Source organism: Protopterus annectens, chromosome 10.part0 (assembly GCF_019279795.1).
Source record: "Protopterus annectens isolate FY-2018-M chromosome 10.part0, PAN1.0, whole genome shotgun sequence".
In the NCBI taxonomy this organism is placed as follows: domain Eukaryota; kingdom Metazoa; phylum Chordata; order Ceratodontiformes; family Protopteridae; genus Protopterus; species Protopterus annectens.
This window is the reverse complement of record NC_056744.1, coordinates 865,404,042-865,427,984: the sequence shown is the minus strand read 5'-3', so window position 1 is coordinate 865,427,984 and position 23,943 is coordinate 865,404,042. Positions and strand designations below refer to the sequence as shown.

The 23,943-nt window shown below is 47.0% G+C and overlaps 1 protein-coding gene across 1 annotated transcript in view; it reads left to right on the top strand.

The window, feature by feature from the left end:
- CDC7 (cell division cycle 7) overlaps window positions 1-23,943 on the top strand; it is a gene marked incomplete at its 5' end in the record, with an annotated part of 543,172 nt that overhangs the window by 283,825 nt on the left and 235,404 nt on the right. The window contains 2 exon segments of the mRNA XM_044086817.1: window positions 10,552-10,565; window positions 16,287-16,324. Of these exon segments, the coding sequence (XP_043942752.1) occupies window positions 10,552-10,565; window positions 16,287-16,324 (52 nt within the window).

The following is a 23,943-nucleotide window of genomic DNA, read 5'->3' as shown; positions in this document are numbered from 1 at the left end:
TGTCTAATTCTAATAATTTAGATAAGTATTTAGTACCTTGAGAGTGTTTGTTGCTGTTTTTCCTGGTGGCCGTCATTCTACCGCTAGGCCTGTCTTTTTTTTTTCTCCATATTCTGGTTTCCAAACTCATCTAGAGAGTTTTGGACTGATATCACTCTGTCTTGTTGGGTAGGCCGTTTAAGTTGGAGGGCTCCCTTCGGTCTGTTTTAACTTAGAGGGCTTTCTTTTCCTTTCCTTCCCACTATCTGTTGTAGGAGTCAGTCGTTTTAATTAAATACTACTCCTCCTGGCTTGTAGTTTAATAATATAGTTTGGTTGTGAAAAATAAAATTGTTTTTCTAGTTATCTTACTTGTCTGGTTGTTGACTGGGGTTAAGAGGGGTTAAGATGTCAAAGGATACTAAAGAGTCAAAACCTTCGGGTTTTAAAAAAATGTGATAAATGCAATCAAAAAATGTCACTGATGGACACCAGCTGTGTATTGTATGGGTGCTGTGCCTTCAAGAATAGTGTTCCTTCTGCCATGCTTTTAGTTCCAGGGTGTTGATGGAAAGAATTAACAAATTGATAGAGGCTTAATAAAAACACCTTTTTCAGAGGCTCTAGAAGAGTTCCTCAAAAGCTACACAAAAATTCCCATCTTCCAGATATGAAAAATTGAGAGATCTGCTGCTCCTCTCTGAGCCGATGAAAAAAACATGCTAAGGAATCCCCTTCGAACTCAAAGGTTTTCAGGCCCGAGCAGTCTCCCTCTTCGGCTCCCATTGTAATTTCTGGGCCGACTAAGTTCCAGTCTCAGAGCCAGTCTGCAGTGTTGGAACTGGTCTCCCCAGTTCTAAGATCTCCTTTGCTACAGCCAGTGAGGTCTCCGATCCTGTTCTCTCGATCCTCCAGAAGCCTTTCGGACAATGTAGAGCAGGTGGGGTGAAGAGACTTTTTTACGGATGCCGACTCTGACCAAGGTACTGTCTACTCCAAGCCAGACGGGTTGGGGCCAACCAACATCACTTCCCCTTCGTCGATTCCTCCTCTGACCCATTCTGGGGCTTCGGAGCCGGAGTGCCTGGATCTGATTGCAGATGAATAGTCTGTGCCAAGACCTACTCCGGGATATTTGGGCCCGACTACTGTTGTGACTCCTCTGTTCCATTGGATTTCAAGGGGTCTAGGAGCTGACGCTCCCTCATCAGGTCTGGGGAGGAGAGTAGAGTTGGACAGTTGTCTGATCCGAATCTGCCTCTTGGGACTTCGGAGCAGGTGAACTCTGTAATTACATTGCCCTCTGAGACCACTGCCTTGGTTCAGGGGGGGGGGGGTTCTGGTTCCTCTGAGCCAGGAACCTCTTGGAGCAGGGCCCACGGGGGGCTTTTGAGTTGGAGTGCTGTCACCTCAGACTGCTCTGCTCTCAGGTCCAAGTACTCTTCCCCTCAAAGCGCTGTCTGTCTCTGTGCCATTGCTCTCACCCGGGCATGGAGACCCAAAGCCCCAAGACACCCTACTGGGCGAAGCGATCTCTTTCCAAACCACTCTGGAGTTACCCCTCTGAGAGGGTCCTTCAGAAGTGATTATGAAAGAAAGCATGTAGACTCCCCTGAGGAGTCCACTTCATACACGGGCCTCGAGTCAGAAGGGTCCCCACGGTCATCCTCTGAGGATGTCTCCTTTGCAGACATCCTAGAAATCCTTTAAACAGGGACATGGCTGGAAGCCCATCAACCCTTCTGTGGAGGAGTCTGTGTACCTGGAGGCTTTCGTGTCTCGCCCTTCCACCTATTGGGTGTCTCCGCTTTTCGACCAACTCATGAACGTAGTCAGTCAGAAGGTGTGGGGCTCTCTGGACTTGGAACGTGATCTTAGGAGGCCAGATAAATTCATCACTGCCCCCTCAGATAGGGAATTTCTCAGTAAACGTGTTTGAGACATCCTCATCTGCCCATCCACCGAATAAAGAGTCTCGAATGATGGACAGATACGGAAAGAGTATGATCTGAAGTAGTTGACTTCATTTTATCTGCAACCTGTGGGTATACGGATCCATATCTGATCCGAGCCTCCAACTTTTTTCTAGCATCTGCTCCAAGCTCCGAGCTCCTCCCCTTACCCATAATGCCCTACCGTCTCCTGTTTTCCCTCAGATCTCATTTGCCATGCCAGTAGTGTGCATTGTGGTCTCCTTTACTGAGCTAATAAGGGGATAGTAAGTGGAAACTATTTGCTTGTATCTAGGTGTGCTTGTCTAGGATTACCCTTCCTCCCCTTCTGTAGTAACGTGTTGGTCATTAGTGTAAAAAAAAAAGTGTTTTGTATTGGAGTAGTAGTCAGGCCTACCCTTCCCCTACTTGTGTGTTTTTTTTGGGAAGGTAGTACTTTTACCTTTGAGTGCAGGACTATGGCTGACCAGCCAAAGCCTGTGTTCAAAAAATGTAGTGTGTGGCCATAAACTTTCCCCTGCCGATGGTCACACACTGGATAAATGTGCCACTCCTAAGCATATCACACACACTGTGTGCTGTCTGTTCAGGCTTCAACCCTAGGGCCCTTAGGGATCGTAAAGCCAAGCTAGTTACCAGAGGCCTTCTCCCTGTTGCCATGCTGGATTCTGCCTGTGTCGCTAGTGCACCACCCCAGACAGGGACTCAACCTCTCTCTTCGTCTGGCAATGGGTCCTCTAAGGACAGATCTTCAGTCAGCGAGTTTGACAAAGATAGAGAGAGGAGAGACGCAGAGAAGAAAGGGAGAAAAAGAAAGGCAGAGGAGAAGGAGAGACGTAGAGAAGAAAGGGAGAAAAAGAAAGGCAGAGAAGAAAGGGAGAAAAAGAAAGGCATCGCAAGAGATCCCCAGACAGGGAGCTCTTTCTCAGCCCTCCATCTGAGACCATGAGGCCTGTTTCTCTGCTCCGGTCACCGCATTTCTCACCGGAGCCGTTGAAACATTCGGACCCGAGGCCCTCCACCCCTTTGCGCAGACCAGCCAGATCTGAGTCTGTGGCCTCTCTGAGGTAGACTCTGAGCCTATCGTACATGGATATGGACAGGATGATGCTGAGATTTCGTCAGACCCAAATTCAGATGGGAGTCTTGCCAGGTCCCTCTCCCTCTGGAGGGGTGACCTCCATGCCTCTTTTCCACTTAATCTCTCCTTCCCTGATCCGTGCTTTGGCTTCGGGGCTCTTGGATCCGAGGTTCTTTGGAGCTGGTAGCTCTGCGCCGACTGTTCTTCCAACCTCGACTCCGGCTGTTACCTTGAGTTCCTTAGATCTGACTTGTTCGGATCAGAGTGACTCTGAGCCGCGGACAGGGAGTCGGACCTGGGGGAATGGATTCTTCAGTTCAGACTTTTGGACCTGATCCTTTCCCTCAGACCTCAGGCTACCCTGTCTTCGGCTCCGGTCCCCACTTTGGATCCGGGGAGGACTTCTCCCTCAGCCTTCGAAGTGGTGGAGAGGTTCTCTCCCAGGGATTGAGGCCCCAGCCCATCCCCTCGGATATGACCCAGGCCCCCCTGGATTTGGCGACTGCTCCCTTCATCCTGTCTCAGGGACAGCCTGTGCCAGAGGATCCCCAGGTCATTTTCCCAAGGAAACCCCTGCGGCTCGCGGATCCCCTTCTGAAAGTCCCACTGAAGAGGGCTACCGCAAGCGCAAATGCAAAAGGAGGCACTTCTACTCCCCTGAGTCCCTCACCACTGACTCTGCCGTAGATGGAGAAGGTTCCCCCAGGTCACCTCCTGAAAACGTCTCCTTCAGAGAAATTATGGAGATCCTCGGCCGGAGGGGAGGTTGGTCAGCCCCAAAACCTTCTGGGGATGCGTCAGTGTTCCTGGAGGCCTTTGGCATGGGCCCGGGACCGTCTACGTCCTGGGTGTCCCCACCAGCAGACCCCTTGGTGGACCTCATCACCACGAGGGCATGGAAGGAGCCCGACGCTGTAGAGCCCATCCCCAAACGTCCTGACAAGGTTTTATCTCCTCCTTTTGATAGACAACCCTGGTCAAAAGGAGTCCCAGTTGATGCTATGTTGGTCGCAGCGGCCACAAAGAAGGAACTAGCACAGGAGCGTTCCTTAGTTCACCCTCCAGACAAGGAGTCCAAGTCTGTGGATAGGTTTGGGAAGCGTGTATACTCTGCGACTTTCTATCCGTGCGCTGAATTATTTGGCACATGTGATTCGACTTAAGCGAGACCTTCGGAATTCACTGGGTCGCCCCCAGAGTCTTTATTGCCGCATGACAGACAGCTGTTCTCGGCGAAAATGTCTAATCTGAAGTCAGTCTGAAATACATCTATGCGGCTACTTTCCCATGCCACGGAAGGAGCAGCTAGAGCAGCTGGGACAGGTATAGCCATGAGGCATCATACCTGGCTCAGATTTTCAGTTTGCAGACCCTTTCAAGGTGTCATTTATCAACGCTCCCTACAATGGTTCTTCCCTCTTTGGGAAGACTGTACATGACACTTGTCCAGAGCAAAAAGGACGGGAAGACTTTGTCTGCCATCGGAGTCCGCGTCTCTAACCCTCCGCGGTCCTTCTCTAGGAATCAGAGGGCAGAAGATGTGGTTCCGAAAATCTGTTTTCCCGGGATTCTCAGGACAGCTATTCCCCCAGAGGCAGAGGGGGACAGGATCGATGCCAACCCAGAGGTAGAGGGGGTCCCAGGAATTTCGGGTCTAGAGAACCCTTCTCTGATAGACCTGGTCAGCAGCCCTGAGGGATTGCCTGACTGTCCTAGTCTGGAGGCAGTCGGGGGGCGATTGTCCTTACACCCAGCATAGGAGTCCATTATGACTGATCGATGGGTTCTTCAGATAATATCCAGAGGTTACTCTATTCCTTTCATTGCCCCTCCAAATATTACAGAACACCTCCCGGATGTTCCACACGCTCACAGGGAGGCTGCAGCTCTAGAGGTTTCAAAGCTGCTTCTCAAATGAGCCATCGAAAAGGTCCCCCTGATCAGTCATCTACTCAAGGTTCTTTTTGGTGCCAAAAAAGACTGGGGACCTCAGGCTCATTCCAGACCTGTCAACATTAAACCTGTCGGTAGCAAAACAGTGGATGGTCACCCTACAGTCCATTCTACCTCATCTCCGAGAGTGCGACTGGAAGTGCCCAGACCTTCAGGATGCCTACTACCACATCAAAATACACAGAAGCTCCAGGAGGTTTCTGCGCTTCCGGCTGGGAGCCAGTCACTTTCAGTTCAGGGCCCTACCCTTTCGTCTCACCACAGCCCCCAGGGTGTTCAAGGTAATGGCAGTTGTAGTGGCTCACCTGAGGCTTCAGGGTATTCAGGTATTTCCATACCTGGACGACTGTCTCTTCGCTGTGCACAACAAGCATCATTTGTGTCTGGCCTTAGATTGTCATTCGGTTAGCAGACCTGCTGGGAATTAGTCAGTGTTCACAAATCCCATTTGCCACCAGTACAAATTCTAGACTTCATTGGGGCACGGTTAGACACTTTGCAGATGAAAGTATTCCTAACTCCAGACAGGATTTTACATCTCAGGGGCCACATAGCTCAGATAGTGAACTCAAAGTCTTCAAAGGCGAGCAAGGTTCTCTGGGCTGTAGGCTCCATGGCTGCCGCCATATCTCTTCTCCCGTATGCGCGCCTTCACATGCGGTTTCTTCAATGGACTCTGGCTGTCCAGTGGTCCTGGCTAGACCTACCCATGGAATTTCCGATAAGGATCAGTCATGTCTGCAGGACATTTTTTCTTTGGTGGTTAACTTCACCGGAGATATCAAAAGGATGTCCATTTGCTTCACCCCCAGTCCAAACCGCAGTGAGCACGGACGCCTCCCAACTCTGGTGGGGTGGGGGGCACTGTTTGGGAAGGACAGTCCAAGGCACGTGGTCCCAGACAGACCAATTTGCACATAAATGTTCTAGAGACGAGGGCAGTGCTTTTAGTGTTTGGAAGCATTTCATACACTCCTCCCTCTTGGATTGATTGCATTTCAAGTCAGACAACATATCGGTCGTCTGGTATATGAACAAGCAGGGGGGAACCAGATCCTACCCTCTGTCACGAGGCCATGAGAGTGTGGGAATGGGCGATTTCCACCGGTCGGTGTCTGATAGCAACGCACATCTCGGGGTGCTCCAACATTTTAGCGGACAGATTGAGCCGGGCCATTCTGATGCCTTACGAATGGTCTGTGAAACAGTCAGTAGCGGAGGAGATTTTCCTGGCATGGGGTCAGCCTTGCTGCGATCTCTTCTCATTTCCTTCCAACGGGAAGTGCAGTGAGTTCTTCGCTCTGATTCCCTCACCATGGGAAGTTCCCAGAGACGCTCTAGTCCATGTTTGGCCCCCCGGGCTTCTGTATGCTTATCCACCTTTACCTCTCATTCCGAAGTTTCTTCAGAAAGCTTGCAGACTACGGTGCAAAGTGATCCTCATTGGCCTCGTCAGGTTTGGTTCCCATTCCTTTGGTCTCAACTATTAGCTCCCCCGTGGGTTCTGGATCCCTGCCCGGATCTAATTTCCCATCCATCAGGGACATGTCCGCCTGATCTGGGCAGCCTCAAGCTAACAGCTTGGTTGCTCCAGTTCCGTCAAAGACTCCACTAGGAAACTATATTGCAGTAAATGGAAGCGCTTTTCCATTTTGGCTTCACAGAAAGAAATAGATCCCTTTACAGCTCCTGTTCCAACGGTGTTGGACTTCCTGTCTGGTATCTTTCAGCAAGGAGCTAGTTCCTCCACAGTGAAAGTACAATTGGCAGCCATTTCCAGTTTTCACGTTGGTGAAGACGACATGGCCTTAGCCTCCTCTAGGCTGTGTAAGGCTTTTCTTAAAGGTACGTTTCTGCTACGGCCCCCTGTCAAGGATTCTGAACCTCCTTGGGACCTTACTTTTGTTTTACAGGCATTGGTAGCCCCTCCTTTTGAACCTGCAGTTTCGGTGGACTTAAAATTCTTGTCCTGGAAGACAGCTTTCCTAGTCGCCATCACATTGGCTAGGAGAGTTTCTGAGCTTCAAGCTCTGTCTGCTGTGCCTCCGTATTTGGTCTTCCATAAGGATAGGGTTTCCCTCTGTACTAACCCTTCCTTTTTATCTAAAGTGGCATCTGAAGCAAACATAGTCCATTAATCTGCCCGTTTTCTTTCCCAATTTTCAAAATAAAGGTGCATACAAACTCCCATTTGTTGGATGTTCATAGACTACTTTGTTTTTATCTTCATAGAACGAAGTCTTTTTGCAAGACTAACCAATTGTCTGCTTCCTTTTCCAAAGCATTTATGGGTAAATCTATTTCTAAAGTTTCTTTAGCCAGATGGATCACACTTTGCATTTCACATGCTTACAAAGCAAAAGGTTTATCTCTTCCTGGTATAGTTAAGGCTCACTCTACCAGGTCCATGGCGACTGCTGCTGCTTTTTGGTCCAGAGTACCTTTGGACGATATTTGTGCAGCAGTGACATGGGCCAATTCACATACCTTCATTTCCCATTACAAACTGGATCTGATTTCGAGGGGTAGAGCATCCTTTGGCTCTGCGGTGCTTAGGAATTATTCTTCCATAAGGGCCTCCCAGGATCGGAGTAGCTGGGGACTCTGTCCCACAGGTTGTAGATAAGTTAACTACTTCAGATAAAGAAGTTATGTACTCAGCATAACGTTCCATCTGAGTAGTCCTACTTCATTTTTCTGCAACATTCCCTCCCTCCATCCCCCGGACCTTTATCCTGTTTTCAGGTTGGTTATTGGGTTGAGTTGTATTGTTAGTTGCAGCAAACTCGATCTGAGGGAAGATAGGAGACGGTAGGGCATTATGGGTAAGGGGAGGAGCTCAGAGCTTGGAGCAGATGCTAGAAAAAAGTTGCCGGCTCGGATCTGATACGGATTAGTATACCCACAGGTTGCATAAAAATGAAGTATATAACTACTCAGATGGAATGTTATGGTGAGTACATAACTTATTTTTTTGAGGTTTTGTAAGTCCCAGAGCTTTCCCAGATGCACGTGGTGATTCTCCCCCCCCCCAGAGAGAGAGGGGGAAGTAACAATGGAAAACGCCAACCACGTGGCAAAGGAGGTCCGCAAAACCAGGGTGACAGGGATTCCTTCCTTCCTTGGTAATCAGTGCTCCTGAGAGGAGGCCTTGTTAATCTCTGGAGGCAGCTGGGGGTCGCTTGTTGTTGTACCCAAAGGTCTGGCTAGAAATAAGACAAATGGGTACAAACGATCGTATCCAAAGGTTGCTACATACTTGTTCCTCTCCCCATTGGTGTTCCACCCAGTCAGAAGGGATCATGCAACTCTAGAGGTACAAAAGTTGCTAGAAGAAGAGTTATTCAAAATGTCCCCACAGACCAAATTGTATCCGTGACTTACTCAAGATTCTTTTTTGGTCCCAAAAAGACAGTGGACTGGAGGCCCATTCTGGATCTCATCAGACTAAAGTCCGTCAAGAAGTCAAAGTTCTAGATAGTGACATTGCAGTCGATACTCCCCTTCCTGGTGAAAGACTATTGGATGTGCTCTATGCATCTCCAAGATACATACTACCACATAAAGATGGACAGGCGATCCAGGAGACATTTTGCATTTTCGGTTTGGCCAGTCATTACCAGTTTCGAGCTCTGCCCTTAGGTCTCACTACAGCCCTCTGAGATCATCAAATGCATGGCAGTAGTTACAGCTCACTTGAGGATGTCTAGGATTTCTGTTTTTTCCGTACGCAAGACTGGCCTCCTAACCGCCACCACCAAGCATCTACTAACAAGAGTGAGAGACACCACCATTCATTTTTTTCTCAGCTAGGCATACTGAAACTTCGAAAAATCTGCCTTGTTGCCATCACAGCATATCGTATTTATAGATCGGATACAAGACAAATGTTGGCCAAACTTCCTCCAAAAAGGATTCTAACCTTACGTCATCAAGTCAGAAACCTCTTAACCAAGAAAAGAGTACAAGCAAAGGTTGTTTTGAGAGTTTGGGCACCATGGCGGCAGCAATAACTTTGATACCTTTAGCTCATATGCACATGAGGATTCTTCACTGGCTCTACTTTTCACCCAGTGGTCCATACAGAAGCTGCCCATGACTGAGAATTATAACAGAATCCTGCAAAAAAGAACTGCACTGGTAGCTTTGGCCAACCATTCATCTTTCCATAACCAGTAGCCACAGTGACCACGGACGCTTCCCAGATAGGGTGGGGGTCATTATCTAGGGAAGACTGGCCAAGGTGTTTGGCAGGAAATCGAGAACCACTTGCATATCAACGTCCTAGCGATGAGAGTGGTGCTTTTGGCGTTGCAAGGATTCCAGGACTCCCTCCCACTAGGAACAGTTGCAGTTCAGACCAACATGTCGGTGTGGTACATAAACAAGGAGGAACCAAATCCTACTCCCTAAGTCAAGAGGCCCAGAGTGTGTGGCAATGGGCAGTCTATTCCCAACGTTTTCTGTCAGCAACACACATCCCGAGGAAATCCAGTGCGACAGTGGACAAACTCAGCAGAGCTATTCTGATGTCTCATGAGTAGTCCCTAAAACAGGAAGTTGCAAAGGAGATTTTCCACAAGTGGGGCCAGCCTCGCTGCAACCTCTTTGCCACGTCCATGAATGCTAAATTCAACAGCTACCTTGCCCTGTCCCCCCCCCCCCTCCAGGGGAGTCATCAAGGGATGCACTTGTACACGATTGGCCCCCAGATCTTCTCTATGCCTTTCCCTCATTTCCCTTGATCCCCAAAGTCCTTCAGAAAGCCAGCACGTTCAGAAACAGTCTGATGCTCATCTCTCCATACTGGCCTCATCAGATTTGGTTCCCCTCCCTATGGCCCCATCTCTAGGAGTCTTGGCTTCTGGATCCAGTTCCAGACCTCCTGACTACTCTGTCAGGGGTGCTCCATCCATCAGCTCAAACCCTCAAATTGACAGCTTGGCTGTTCCAGTTCCACACATGGCCAAGCTTCCAGATATTTCCCCTGCAGTGAAACATATTTTGATCTCGTCTCAAGTCTTCAGCCAGAAAACTATTTTCTAGCAAATGGAAAAGATTTTCCTGTTGGGCTTTCAGCAACCATATTGATAGTTTTATTGCCCCTATAACAGCTGTATTAGACTTTCTGGTTAAGCTTTTTGATGAAGGTGCAGCTGCAGCTACTATTCAATGAGCTTCTATATCAAACTATCACATTAGTGAAACGGGACTAAAATCTTGTCCCACACGCTTTGCAGAGTCTTCTTGAAAGGTACCATTTACTAAGACCTCCAGTAAAAGAACCACTAGCTTCATGGGACCTAAACTTTGTTTTATCCACCTTGATCCTTTACCCCTTTGAACCAGCATCAACTTGTGAACTGAAGTTTTTAACATGGAAGACCACCTTCTTGGTAGCCATCACGTCTGCTAGACTAGTATCAGAACTTCAAGCATCAATACGTCCCCCTTACGTGACTGTTCACAAAGATAGTTTTCCTGCAAACTAACCATTCATTTCTCCCGAAAGTATGTTCAGAAGCTAATTTAAATCAATCCATTGACTTACCTGTCTCTTTCCCTAACTTTGGCATCTAGTCAAAGTACAAATTGCTCCAGTTAGACGTACACAGCTATGTTTTTGTCTCAACAGAACAAAACAGTTCAGGAAATCAGACCAGCTGTTTGTATCCTTTTCGGATAAGAAGGGTGCCCCCATATCGAAGGTCATGCTTTCCAAGTGGCTTACTGACTGTATAACTTTCACATACAGATCTCAGAATAGAGAACTTCCATGGAAAGTGAAAGGTCACTCCACAAGATCTATAGTAACCTCACTGGTCCTTCAGGTAGGGGTACTCATGGATTCAAATTGTGCAGCAGCAACATGGATAAAGCCTCATACCTTTATCACTCATTACAAAGTCGATTTGACCTCCAGGAACAGGGCCTCTTTTGGGTCCACTGTTCTGAAGAGTATTTTTCCCTTGAGCCACCCAAGAAAGAAGGTGCTAGGGACGCTATCCCAACCAGCAATGAATGAAGGCGGGATAGGACAACATAACATTAAGAAGTTATGTACTCACCATAATGTTCCATGTTTGTTGTCCATCTCACCTTCATTCATGCGTCCTACCCTCCTTCCCCCACCTTCGCTCTTGGAGGATCAAGTGGTTTCTTGCAAATTTGAATTGTTGATGTTCTTCGTGTTTCACTGTTGCAGTCATCACATTTGAGTTATCTGCTTGCAGTAGCCCTCAGTCGGCCAGATTATCAAAGTCTTGGGTCCTGCGTCGCTTGCTGTCTCATCTTCCATGACATCAGGTAGTCAGGGGTATAAAGCATGCAGCTGACACCATTACATCAGTCTTTCTTGCCGTGCGGTGCATGAAGCAGAAGCGGTTCGCAAGTGCCAATCGGCCGACTCCTGAAATTTTGTTTCAGTTACAGAACCAAAGTCTTCAACTAAATGCCAAGTACCACATTGGGGAAACTTTTTCTTGCTCTTAACCGATGTCATTAAAAGTAAATAAGTGCATTACTTGTGGAAAGCAAATACCTCAAAGATTTTCATTCGTACTGTATTCCTTGCCTAGGCCCTGAGCATGACTTACCTCGCTGTCGGTTTTGTGCCTTATTTAAACCACAAACTATCGGTATATTTACACTACTAAATATTTTGGTGCTAGTTTCAGTTATCCTGATATGTCTTCGGTAAGCCATCCGACTACCGATATTCTGAAAAAACGCTAAGATAAAGACAGGCCGCCTAGGTCCAAAGCTGCTGACGACACTTCTAAGCCAGTTCGCCGGTACTCAGTGAGGCGCTTTCGCAGCCCCTGATACCCGCTACTTCAGATTCGCAGGCCTCTACTGAGACGCATTCGGAGTATGCTGCAAGATGTTCAACTGTTGAACCTGCGGATGTCTGTACCTTGGATGGGTCCGGAGCCACTGTGCAGGCACCGATTTCTGAGTGTGTATTCAGGCCTACTGACTTGCGCATTAAACCGATGCCATCTTCTTTAAGGACTAAAACTCTAACTATACCTAGAAAACTGACGCCCAGACTGCATGGTCAGGCCTCTATGCCTAAGAAGCAAATAAGAATGGCTGAAGACCTTATTACTTTAATCAGGCAAAGCCAGCCTTTCCCCTCTGAGACCTAGGACTGAGTTTGCTTATGATACTTCTGACCAGGATTCTGAATTTTCTGTTTCCTCTGACCAAGATTTACCCTTACCTACCTATGAGGATTCTGATGCTAAAGACTCCATTCCCTCTGCCCCCCCCCCCAGAGGATTTCTCTTTTGGTAAAACCTTGCATACACTCTGGGAGCAATTCCGTTGGGGAAAGTCAGGATTTCTCTGATTCTAAAAAGAGGCTTAGGGATTTCTTACTCCTGCCCCAGCACAGGCCTTTAGCCATACCTCCTGTACTAGACATTGTTGATGCTTTTTTGGAATCTAGCTTGGCCCCTGACTCTTGCTTCCTGCTCCCAGAAAACCTGATAGATATTACAGGGTCCCTGACTCTCTCAAGTTCCTTTTTAAAAATCCTGTTGCGGATCTGGAGACAGTTTCACAGGGACCCAAGGGCATTAAAGCTGCTACTACCAAAAATCCTACTCCCTCTGATAGACTCCAGGGCACTGGATAGATGGGTTAAGAAGGTATACACTTCTGAAACTTTGGCCATTAGGGCCTTAAACTACCAGTTTCATATGTTGAAGTATCCACTCATCAAGATTTCTATTGAAGGCCAGTGAGGTGCTCTGCTTGACATGTATGGGAAGTTTTTTCCATAGCATGGGCAGTCTCTGGGTTGTGAGCCTGTCCCTCTAGCATGTTTTGTTAATTGCAGTAATGAGGTTGAGGTCTCTGGAGCATGTGGTGCAGAGATATTGGGATTTCTTTTAATGTAGCATTTCTAACGGAGCTGGGTCAAACATGGCTTTGTAAGTCAAGCAGATATCGCCTCTAAGTAGGCAATATGAGGCACAGAATAGTTGGAGTTTCTGTCCATATAGGACAAATGGCCTTAAAACTTTTATTAATTTTAAGATTTATAATTTGGTCTTAATTCCTTAATGGTGAAAGACTTTTTTTTTTTTATCAGTCTTGCTTTTCTGTTCTTTTGATAGCTTATGTATGATCTGATGTCACTGTCATTCCTTCTCAAATTGTGGGTCTTCAAGCCACTTGGTGTTGTCGGAGCTCCTCCAGTTTAGGAAAGTTTTTCTTTGTAACAGAGTCTGATTTCTACCTTTTAGCTTGTTTGTGACATTCTGTCCTACCAGTATTGCTTTTAGTTGCTTTCTCCATTCTTCCTGCTATTTGTTGACCGTTTTTTTATGTCCAAATTGGCTTTCCCATCTTTCCTGTACTCTTTCCATCAAAAAAAAGTTTCCATTCTCTCAACCTTTCCCTATGGAGTCCAAGCTTGATCTTAAGTTGGACAAACCTTTTAGGTTTAAGATAAATGCACTTGTGGGCACAAGATCCCATTGCCTGATGCCCACAGGGAGTGCGTTTACTGTCTAGGGCCTTCACACTTGGGACAGTTCTGCCCCATTTGTTCTGCCTTCCATCTATGTGCCCTGGCAGATTGGCGGAACAAGCTTATCCTTAAGGGCTTGCTTCCCTCTATATCCTCTCCTGCTGTCCCTTTCACCTCAGGGGCTCATCCCCCCAGGAAATGCAAGGAAACCTGGGAAGCCAGGAAGCGCTCCCCGGATCGGTCATCTTCCATTATATCAGAGGTCCGCTGATGCTTTGGTTCTGAGAGATAAGACATCTGGGCCAATAGTGGTCTCTTCGTTTCAGATGGCCTCCCCGACTCACTTGGCCCTAACCGCCTTACTGTGTCATAGAGTTGGAGCCGTGCAGTAGAGTCCATGGAGTTTACATTGACTCCAAAGTTTTCAGAAACTTTGCTTCCCCTTGGAGCACCTGCTTTTGATAGCTCAGTTCAACTCCCCCTTCTGATCAGAGGGCAGTAGGTGCACAGGGGGCGTCCATTCCATTAGCTTTGGCTCCAGAAGGATGAATCTCTGTGGTACTCCGAGCCTTTCTGCGTTTGAAGTGGTGGAGAGGGTCTTGTATCCCAGGAGAGCCTTGTTCTTCCTTCCTCGGCACCACTCCCCACCGATCCGGTGTCTGAAGCCTCTTCCACTGGGACAGCTGACCCTGGAGAGTCTCCAGTCCATCCCTTCAGTGGAACCCCCATTTTCTTCTAACACCTCCCGGAGCATCCCACCAAGGAAGTCCCTCAGAAGAAACTGTGTGTAAAAGGAAGCGCATGGATTCCCACCAGGAATCCCTCACTATTGACACTGATTTTGAGGAAGGGGAGGGGTGCCAAAATCTCCATCTGAGGATGTCTCCTTTTTGGACATCCTGGAGATACTTCGCCAAAGTGGTGGTTGGTCTGACCAAAACCCAACCCCAGAGGAAATGGTGCTGTTGGAGGCTTTTGGGTCCAGCTAATCTACATCCTGGTTGTCCCCCCCACACACACATGCACACAGATACACTGATTGAACTAGTATCTACCAGGGCTTAGAAGGAGCTTGACACTGTAGAGCCTATCCTGAAGAGGGACAACAAGATTCTTAACTCAATTACTGACAAACCACACTGGACTAAAGGGATCCCCAGTAGATGCCATGTGGTTGTGGCAGCCACTAACAAGGAGCTAGCCCAGGAAAGCTCCTCTGTCCATCCCCCTAAGAGGGAGTCTAGGGCTGTGGACAGATTTGTAAGAGTTAACACTTCATCCACTTTCGCCTTACAAGTGTTAAACTACATATCCCATTTTACTAGACTGCAGACATACCTTGTCAAAGAGCTCAGTCTACACCAGAGTCCACATATGCCAAGGATCAGAAGCTCTTTTCTTCCAGAATGGCCACACTACTTTCCATATCTAATGCATCTATGAGGTTGATTTCCCATGCTGCAGAGGGCACTTAGTGACCAGTTCAGGTATTGCCATCAGCCGCCATGCCCATAGTCACCTGTGTGACTTCACAGAAGCTTTCAAGGTGTCATTCGTCAATGCTTCCTTCAATGGGATTGTCTTTGTTCGGCCCAAGCAGTAAGACGCACTCTCCTGGAGCAAGAAAGATGGAAGAACCTTGTTTGCAATAGGGATTCATTTTTCTACCCCACAAAGTTCCTTCTCCAGGGACCAATGTGGGGGTGGGGGAATTGTGGTTCAAGAAATCTCAAGGTCCTTTTCAGAAATCTCAGACTTTTCCCCCAGAGAGAGAGAGTAATGAAAAATGAAAGACATTGCCCCCATGGCAGAGGGGCTCTGCAGAACACAGGGTCTAAAAGACTGCATCTCAGACAGACCCCTCCAGCTCTCCTGAAGGGTGGCCCAAATGCCCTCCTCCCGAATCAGTCAGAGGGCACTTCTCCTTGCATCCAAAAGCCTGGGCAGCCATCAGGAATGATCAGTGGGTGCTAAGGATTGTATCCAGTGGATACTTTATTCCTTTTTTAGAAAACCTCAAACCAAAGTCACTTCCTGAAGTCCCAATCAGAGGGAGAAGGCAGCTGAAGAAATAGCAAAGCTGCTACAAAAAGATTCATCCAGGAGGTACCTTCCGACTAGATAGGATCGGGCATTTGCTCAAGATTCTTTAGTACCAAAAAAGACAGGGGACCTATGGATGATCCTAGACTTGACGTCCCTGAACAAGTCTGTAAAGAATTCAAAATTCAGGATGGTTATGGTTACTCCACTGTGTTCTGTAGACCTGAAGGATGCATACTACCACATCAAAATGGATAGGAGCACTCCAGACAGTACCTTCATTCTAGGCTGGGAGCCAGCCACTACCAATTCAGATCGCTTCCATTCTGTCTCTCCACAGCTCCCAGGGTGCTCCCCAATAGCGGTTGTCACAGTGATTCCATGTGTTTCCATGTCTGGATGACTGGTTCCTAACTGCACCAAACTGGCATCTACTTGTCCAAGCCAGAGATTATTTGTTACAGCTGGCTCCCTCTCTAGGCATAATGATCAGTGTTCAGAAAGCCCAGTTCCAGCCAGTTCAAATCATAGACTTTATCGGAGCATGTCTGGACACCATCTCAGCAAGGGCCTACCTCACTCTGGACAGGATCACAACTTTGCAATCTCATATCAAACAGATTTTAGCCAGCTGTGCCCCCACAGTGAATTTAGTACTGAGGGCTTTGGGTTCCATGGAAGCCATGATAACTTTGTTACCCACAGCCTGTCTACACATGAGTATTGCAATGGACTTTAGCAGTTCAGTGGTCATTACACAGGCACCCCTTAAACTTTCCAGTCAAACTTTCATGAGTATGCAGGGACACGGTGTTTTCATTCCCCAGAAGTCATGCAAGGATGACCATTTGTTTTTCCCCCTCCCAAAGCCATGCTGACCATGGACACCTCTGGGTGGGGGAGGGGGCTTCTGGGTTGGATGGTCCAAGACATGTGGACTCCCCAAGAGACCAAATTGCATTTCAGAGTCCTGGAGATGAAGAGCGGTCCTTCTAGCATTGCAAGCTCTATACACCTTTCTCTGGGAACAATTGCAGTACAGTCAATGTTGGTGGTCTGGTACCTCAACAAACGGGGGAACCAGATCTTACCTGTTGTGTTGAAGCGATGAGGGTGTGGCATTAGGCAATCTCTAGCAACTGCTTTCTTAAAACAATGCACATTCCAGGGGAGTTCAGAATCATGGCAGACAGGCTCATCAGTGTTCTGATGTGTCATGAGTGGTCCCGGAATCAGTCAGTGGCAGACATGATTTCCCCACAAATGGGGTCAACCCTGCTGCAATCCTTGTATCCCCCTTCAACAAATGTAGCAGTTTCTTTGCCCTGATCCCTCCATAGGGTTAGTCACCAAGGGAAGCTGTGGCTCATGCTTGGCCCTTCAGTCTGCTTTACACTTTCCCTCCAGTTCCTTTAATTCCCAAATTTCTGCAGAAAGCATACATGTTGAAGAGCAAAGTTATCTGGTTCACCTTTCTTTGGTCTCATCTAATTTGTCCGTCAGTAACTCAGCAGATCTGGAACTGGATCCAATCTCAGCCATCAGGACACGCCCACCCAGATCTCCAAGGGCTGAAATTAACAGCATGGTTTCTCCAATTCTTATGAAGGCTAGACGCTCCAGGCTTTCATCCTCTGTCTGAAAAAATCTTGATGTCCACTCACAAGTCCTCTACTAGAAAATCTACAAGAGCAAAGGGAAGAGATTTTCCCTATGGGCACAACAACAGATAGATCCTTTCACTGCTCCCATTCTGAAAGTTTGGGATTTTTTGGCGTTCCTCTTCCAAAATGTTATCAGCTACTCCACTGTGAAAATACAGTTGCCAGCTATTTCCAATTTTCATATTGGCGAAAACTCATCCTCTCTGGCTTGATCTAAACTTTGCAAAACATTTCTGAGAAGTATCTTTCTACTTTGTCCCCTGATCAAAGACCATACTCCTCCAGGGGATCCAACCATGGTTTTACAAGCTAGTCCTTCCTCCTTTTGAACCTGCGGCTAAGGTAGACCTGAATCTCTCATGGAAGACAGTTTTTTCTGGTAGCCATCACCTCGGCAAGAAGGCTTTCAGAGCTACAAGCCCTTTCCTTTAAACCCCTTTAGTCTTTCCCAGAGATGGTTTTTCCTACATACCAACCCATCTTTCTTATCCAAAATGGCTGTGGAAGATGATCTAAATCTATCAACCTTGTTTTCTTCCCCAACTTCTAAAACAAAGGGGAAGTATACTTTGCACCTTCTGGATGTTTATAGACAATTATGCATTTACCTGGACATAACTAAGTGTTGCAGAAAGTTGGAACACCTGTTTGTATCTTTTTTTTGATGTAATGAAGGGGCAAGCCAGTCACTAGGACTACTCTTGCCAAGTGGTTGAGAGATTGTATTTCCTTTATGTACTCTTCCAAGAACAAGCCATTACCAGGCAAAGTCCAGGCTCATTTTACAAGGTCTATGGCAGCTTCTCAGGCTTTTAGGTCTAGTGTGTCTATTGATGACACTTGTGCAGCTGCAACTTGGTCAAGCTCCCATACCTTTATTACTCACTACAAGCTGGACCGGGAACAGAGCTGTTTTTGGCTCTGCAGTGCTCCATAATAGCCTTACATGAGGGCTGCCTTAGGGTTATTGTAGCTGGGGACTCTGTCCCACAGGTTGAGGAAGAATGACAGTGACATCAGATAAGTTGTGATGTTCTTCGTGCATCACTGTTGCAGTCATCACATTAGGGTTATCTGCTTGCAGTAGCCCTCGGTTGGCCTGATTATCGAAGTCCTGGGTCCTGTGTCAGTTGCTGTCTCTTCCATGACATCAGGTAGTCAGGGATATAAGGCATGCAGCCGGTGTCATTACCCCAGTCTTTCTTGCCATGCGGTGCCCGAAGCAGAAGCAGTTCGCAAGTGCCGGTCAGCTGACTCCTGAAATTTTCTTTTTCGAGTTTCAGAACCAAAGTCTTCAACTAAAGCCAAGTACCCCATTGGGGAAACTTTTTCTTCCTCTAAACCGATGTCAGTAAAAGTCAATAATTGTATTTCTTGTGGAAAGCAAATATCTCAAAAGATTTTCATTCGTACTGTATTCCTTGCCTAGGCCCCGACTGTGATGTACCTCGCTGTCGGTTTTGTGCCTTATTTAAACAACTAACTATTCATCGTCTGTATATTTATGCTTCTAAATATTTTGGTACTCGTTTCAGTTATCCAGATGTGGCTTTGGTAAGCCACCCGTCTACCGACATTCCAAAAAAACAGAAAGATAAAGACTGGGACAGGCAGCCTAGGTCCAAAGCTTCCGACAGCACTTCTCCTAAGGTAGTCGCCTGTTCGCCGGTACTCGGTGAGATGCTTTCTCAGCCACTTGATGCCCGCTACTTCAGATTCGCAGGCCTCTACTGAGACCCATTCAGAGTCTGGTATGCCGCAAGATGCTTCAACTGTGGAACCTGTGGATGTCTGTACCTTGGATGGGTCCAGAGCCGCTGTGCAGACACAGGCTTCTGAGAGGGTATTCAGGCCTACTGACTTGCATATTAAACTGATGCAGTATTCTTCTTCAAGGCCTAGAATTCGATCCATGTCTAGAAAACAGACGTCCAGACCACATGGTCAATCCTCTGTCTAAAAAACAAATGATAAGAATGGCTGAAGACCTTATTACTTTAATCAGGGGAAGCCAACCTTCCCCCTCTGAGACCTAGGACTGATTTTGCTTATGGTTCTTCTGATCAGGGTTCTGAAATTTGTTTCTTCTGATGACCAGGATTTACCCTCCTCTACCTATGAGGAATCTGATGCAGAGGACTCTATTCCCTCTGCTTCCCCTCCAGAGGATTTCTCTTTTGGTGAAACCTTGCCTACTCTTGGGGAGCATTTCCGCTGGGAAAACCAGGATTACTCTGACTGTAAAAAGAGGCTTGGGGATTTCTTACTCTTGCCCCAACACGGGCCTTTAGCTATCCCCCCTGTGCTGGTTGATGCCTTTTCGGAGTCTACTTGGCCCCGACCCCTTACCTCCTGCTCCCAGAAAACCAGATAGATATTACAGGGTTCCTGACTCTCAAGTTCCTCTTTAAAAATCCTACTGTGGATCCTGAGACCATTTCACAGGGACTACTGTGGATCCTGAGACCATTTCACAGGGACCCAAGGGCATTAAGGCTACTACTACAAAACATCCTACCCCCTCTGATAGAGATTCCAGGGAGCTGGATAGATGGTTTAAAAAGGTATACACTTCTGTGCAACCTTGGCCATTAGGGCCTTAAGCTGTCAGTTTCATATCTGCAGCGTGTTATTGGATCGCTTAAACAGAAAATGATTCCTGACTGCTGAAATTAAGGATTTACAGGATTTAATGCATTCTGCTGAACAAGTTGGAAAACATTCTTTGCAATGTGGTTTTGATTCACTAGAGTCATCTTGTAGGGCTGCTGTCACTGGGTCTGTACTTAGAAGGCATGCTTGGCATAAGGAACCATCTTTACCAGATCATGTTAAAGCTAAATTGCTGGATGCTCCCTTAAACCAGGGCCACCTGTTTGGCAACAAAGCAGAAGTACATAAAAAAAAATGGAGGAAAAAAAATCTATGCAAATTGTTAAAGATTTCGTGCAAGTACAGCCTCCAAGATTTAGTAGGCATTGGCCCTCTAAGAATTGGTCCTTTCCTGCCTCTTCCAGGCCTTCAGTCCAAACCCAGAACCAGCAGAACACTCGAGCTTCAGTCCCAAGGTACGCACAGGACTAAGTGGGGGGCTTCCACTTCCAAAGCAGCGAGTAGTAAGACTCCCCCTATGGTAAACTGTCTCAATGACTTAACTTTGAAACTTCCAAGCCCTTCTCAACTGACTGCTCCTTTAGGGGGAAAGATTGCTCTGCAGGCAAAAAACTAGGGAACACATTACCCAGGACAAATGGGTTTTAAATAGTTTCCCAAAGATACAGATTCCACTTCCACACTTTACCATCCCCAAACTCTTGGTCAGATCTACCCCTAAATCAGTGGGCAGAGGTTCAAAAGCAGTTTTTCTCAAGTATAAGGGCTATTCAAACTGTCCCAGAAGAGGAAGGGGACAAGGTTTGTACGGTTTCCTGGTGCCCAGAAAAGACCACTTCTGGCATCCTATCCTGGATCTCTCTATCCTAAAAAACACTTTTGGTGATCTCAAAATTCAAGATGCTAACTCCTCACCAGTTGCTTCCTATGCTAGGCAAGGATGCCTGGTTGGCAACACTGGATTTAAAGGAAGCCTACCTGCACATCCCAGTCAGGGAATCTTGCAGAAGATGCCTACGCTTCAAAGCAGGCTTCATGCACTATCAGTTCTCTGCAGTGCCCTTTGGCTTATCTACTGCACCCAGGGTATTCACAAAGTGCCTAGCTCCAGTCATTGCATTTTGCAGGCAAAAAAATATTCAAATAAACCCATACCTGGACGATTGTCTAATTCAGGCAGAAAGCCAGGACATAATATTGAATCATCTGGCATTTGTGCAAAAAGGGCTAACTTCTCTGGGGTACACCATAAACAAAAAGAAATCACATCTTGGTACCCTGCCAACAAATTGTATTCCTGGGAGCAAGCTTGAACACAACTTCCCAGATGGCTTTCCTCACGCCAGCAAAACAAGTTCATTTGACAGCTTACTTCAAACTAATGGCCACAAAGATCTTGCAGATAGCAAGACAAATACTGCAAGCCTTGGGGTTCATTGCTCTTGCATTCTTCTAATTCCATATGCAAGACTGCATATGAGGAAACTACAATGATATCTAAAAAGCCTATGGTGTCAACATTCTCAGGATCTAGAAGCAATGATTCCTGTCATACCTTGCCTACAGTTAAGAGTCCCTTTGGTGGGCAGAGGCCTGCCACCAAAACAAGGGACTGCCTTTCACTCTACCCCCTGCCGCCCAAACCCTAACAGAAGCATCAGACTATGTATGGGGGGCTCACTTGACAGGGAAGTGCATTCAAGGCAAATGGAACCAAAGTCAGATACACCTGCATATCAGTCAAAAAGAAACGTTAGCTGTACAAAATGCTCCGACAGCCTTTAAGGATCACGTTCTTCCAGGACAATTAATGGTAAAGACGGACACCACTGTTATGCGGTGCATAAACAAGCAGGGGGGAGCCCACTGATACCCTCTCTGCAGACTAGCCATGGCTCTGTGGAACACAGCCTTGAGCTACCAAGTGCTGCACCTACAGGCTCAATTCCTGCCAGGAAAGCTCAATACACTGGCAGACTATCTAAGCAGAAGTCTCATGGAACCACGAATGGAAACTGGAACCAAAGACATTCAACATGTTGATAAACAAAGGGAGCCCAGAGATAGACCTGTTTGCCTCCCCCCAGAACTACCAATTGGACAATTTCTGCACAAGGACTCCCCAAAAGCTTGGAAAGTGGATGCCCTGTCCTTCACCTGGAAAAATCTATCAGTTTATGCCTTTCCTCCTCTGCCTCTCCTCTCTAAGGTACTACTAAAGATCAAACAGGACAAACCAAGGACGATACTGATTGCACCAGACTGGCCATGCCAACACTGGCACCCTCTGTTATGCAGTATCACTGCTGACACCATGGCACCTGCCTCGGACCACTACCCTGCTGTCCCAGCAGAAGGGCCAGATTCTGCACCCTCCGCTTCAAACCCTGAGCCTGGCTAATTACCTGATGTCTCCAGTACCATCCTCAGTAAACGAGTGTTGGATGTCATTCTAGAGGCAAGGAGGCCTAGTACTAGAAAATCTTATGCTGAAAAATGGAAGAGATTCTGTTTCTGGAGCCAAACTCGGGGGATGCACAGCAGTGCCCAATTTCTCAGATTCTTCAATACTTAACTGAGATGCTTCACAAGGGCCTTTCCTTTTACTCCAAAATTCATGCCTCAGCCATTTCAGCTCATTACAACACAGAACCCACCCCTCTTCTCTCATCCACTGCTCAAGCAGTTCCTCAGAGGGGCCAAAAGCTTAAGACCACCCAGGAGAGTCCCTACTCCAGCTTGGGACCTTAACTTTGTATTGGAAAAACTTACTCTATCCCCTTTTGAGCGAGCTGCAAATGCAGAGTTGAAATTCCTTTCTTGGAAAACAGCCTTCCTTTTAGTAATCACTTCAGCAAGAAGGGTATCTGAATTACAGGCCCTTATGGCAGTGGAGCCGTTCATCATCTTTCATGTGGACAGGGTGTCCCTCAGGACCAAACCCTCCTTCATGCCCAAGGTAGTATCCAGTGTGGCTTAATCAGTCCATTCATTTGCCAACCTTCTTTTCTAATCCACAGAAAAAAGGGGAACAGATGCTGCACTCTTTAGATGTGCACAGAGATTTTACTTGGACAGGACTAAACCTCTCAGGAAATCTGAACAGCTGCTGGTGGCATTTGCTGCAGGGGCAGAGGGGAAGGCCATTTCAAAGTAAACCTTTTCTAAATGGATAGGCCATTGCATTCATTTCTGCTATAAGCGCCATTGAAACCTATCCCACAAGGGGATAAGACCACATTCAACCAGGGCTGCATCGGGCTGCATCTACCTCTACAGCCTTTCTCAGAGGTGTCCCTACCAGGGACAGCCTAGTAGCTGCTACCTGGAGTTCTGTACATACTTTCACCAAGCATTACCATTGGCCAATTTTCTCTAAATCCAGAGCTGGTTTTGCCACTGCAGTCTTGCAGGGCCTTATAGCTGGTCCTAATACTATCTAAATTCCTCCTCCCATCCTTAGCTTTTGGGAATCTACCCAAATGTGATGACTGCAACAGTGAAACACGAAGAACATAGCACAGTTGTGTACACTTACCGTAAATGTAGATGTTAGAGTATATTCACTGTTGGTCTCTGGTTACCCTTCCTCCAGCCCCCTGACTTTTGGCTATACCTCTATTCCTTTTTACTGTGCTTAAAGGCGTTTTGGTGTATTTGCTTTTTTGTTGGAGGTATAACCATGTTTATATGTTTTTAATTGCTTCCCATTGGGGGGGGGCACCTGACATCTGGGGCAAGAAACTGATGTAATGGCATCTGCTGCATGCTTTATACCCCTGACTACCTGACGTCATGGAAGATGAGACAGCAACCGGCGCAGGACCCAAGACTTTGATAATCAGGCCAGCTGAGGGCTACTGCAAGCAGATAACTCTAATGTGATGACTGCAAAAGTGAATACACTCTAACATCTACATGTATGGTAAGTGTACACAACTGTACCTTATAACCATAACGTTCCATCTGTGTTGTCACTGCATTCCTCCTCAACCTTTTCTCTTCTTCCCCTTGCCCATGACTGAGAGACCTGTTGGATGACTTCATGGGAACCACAGCTCCTGATCTTATATTCTCTGGTATATATAAGGCTATCTTTGACTCTGTTTGATTGTGTTGGTACAAGGTTACTGCAAACTCTATCTGAAGTTGACTTGGAGTGGGGGGGTGGGGGTG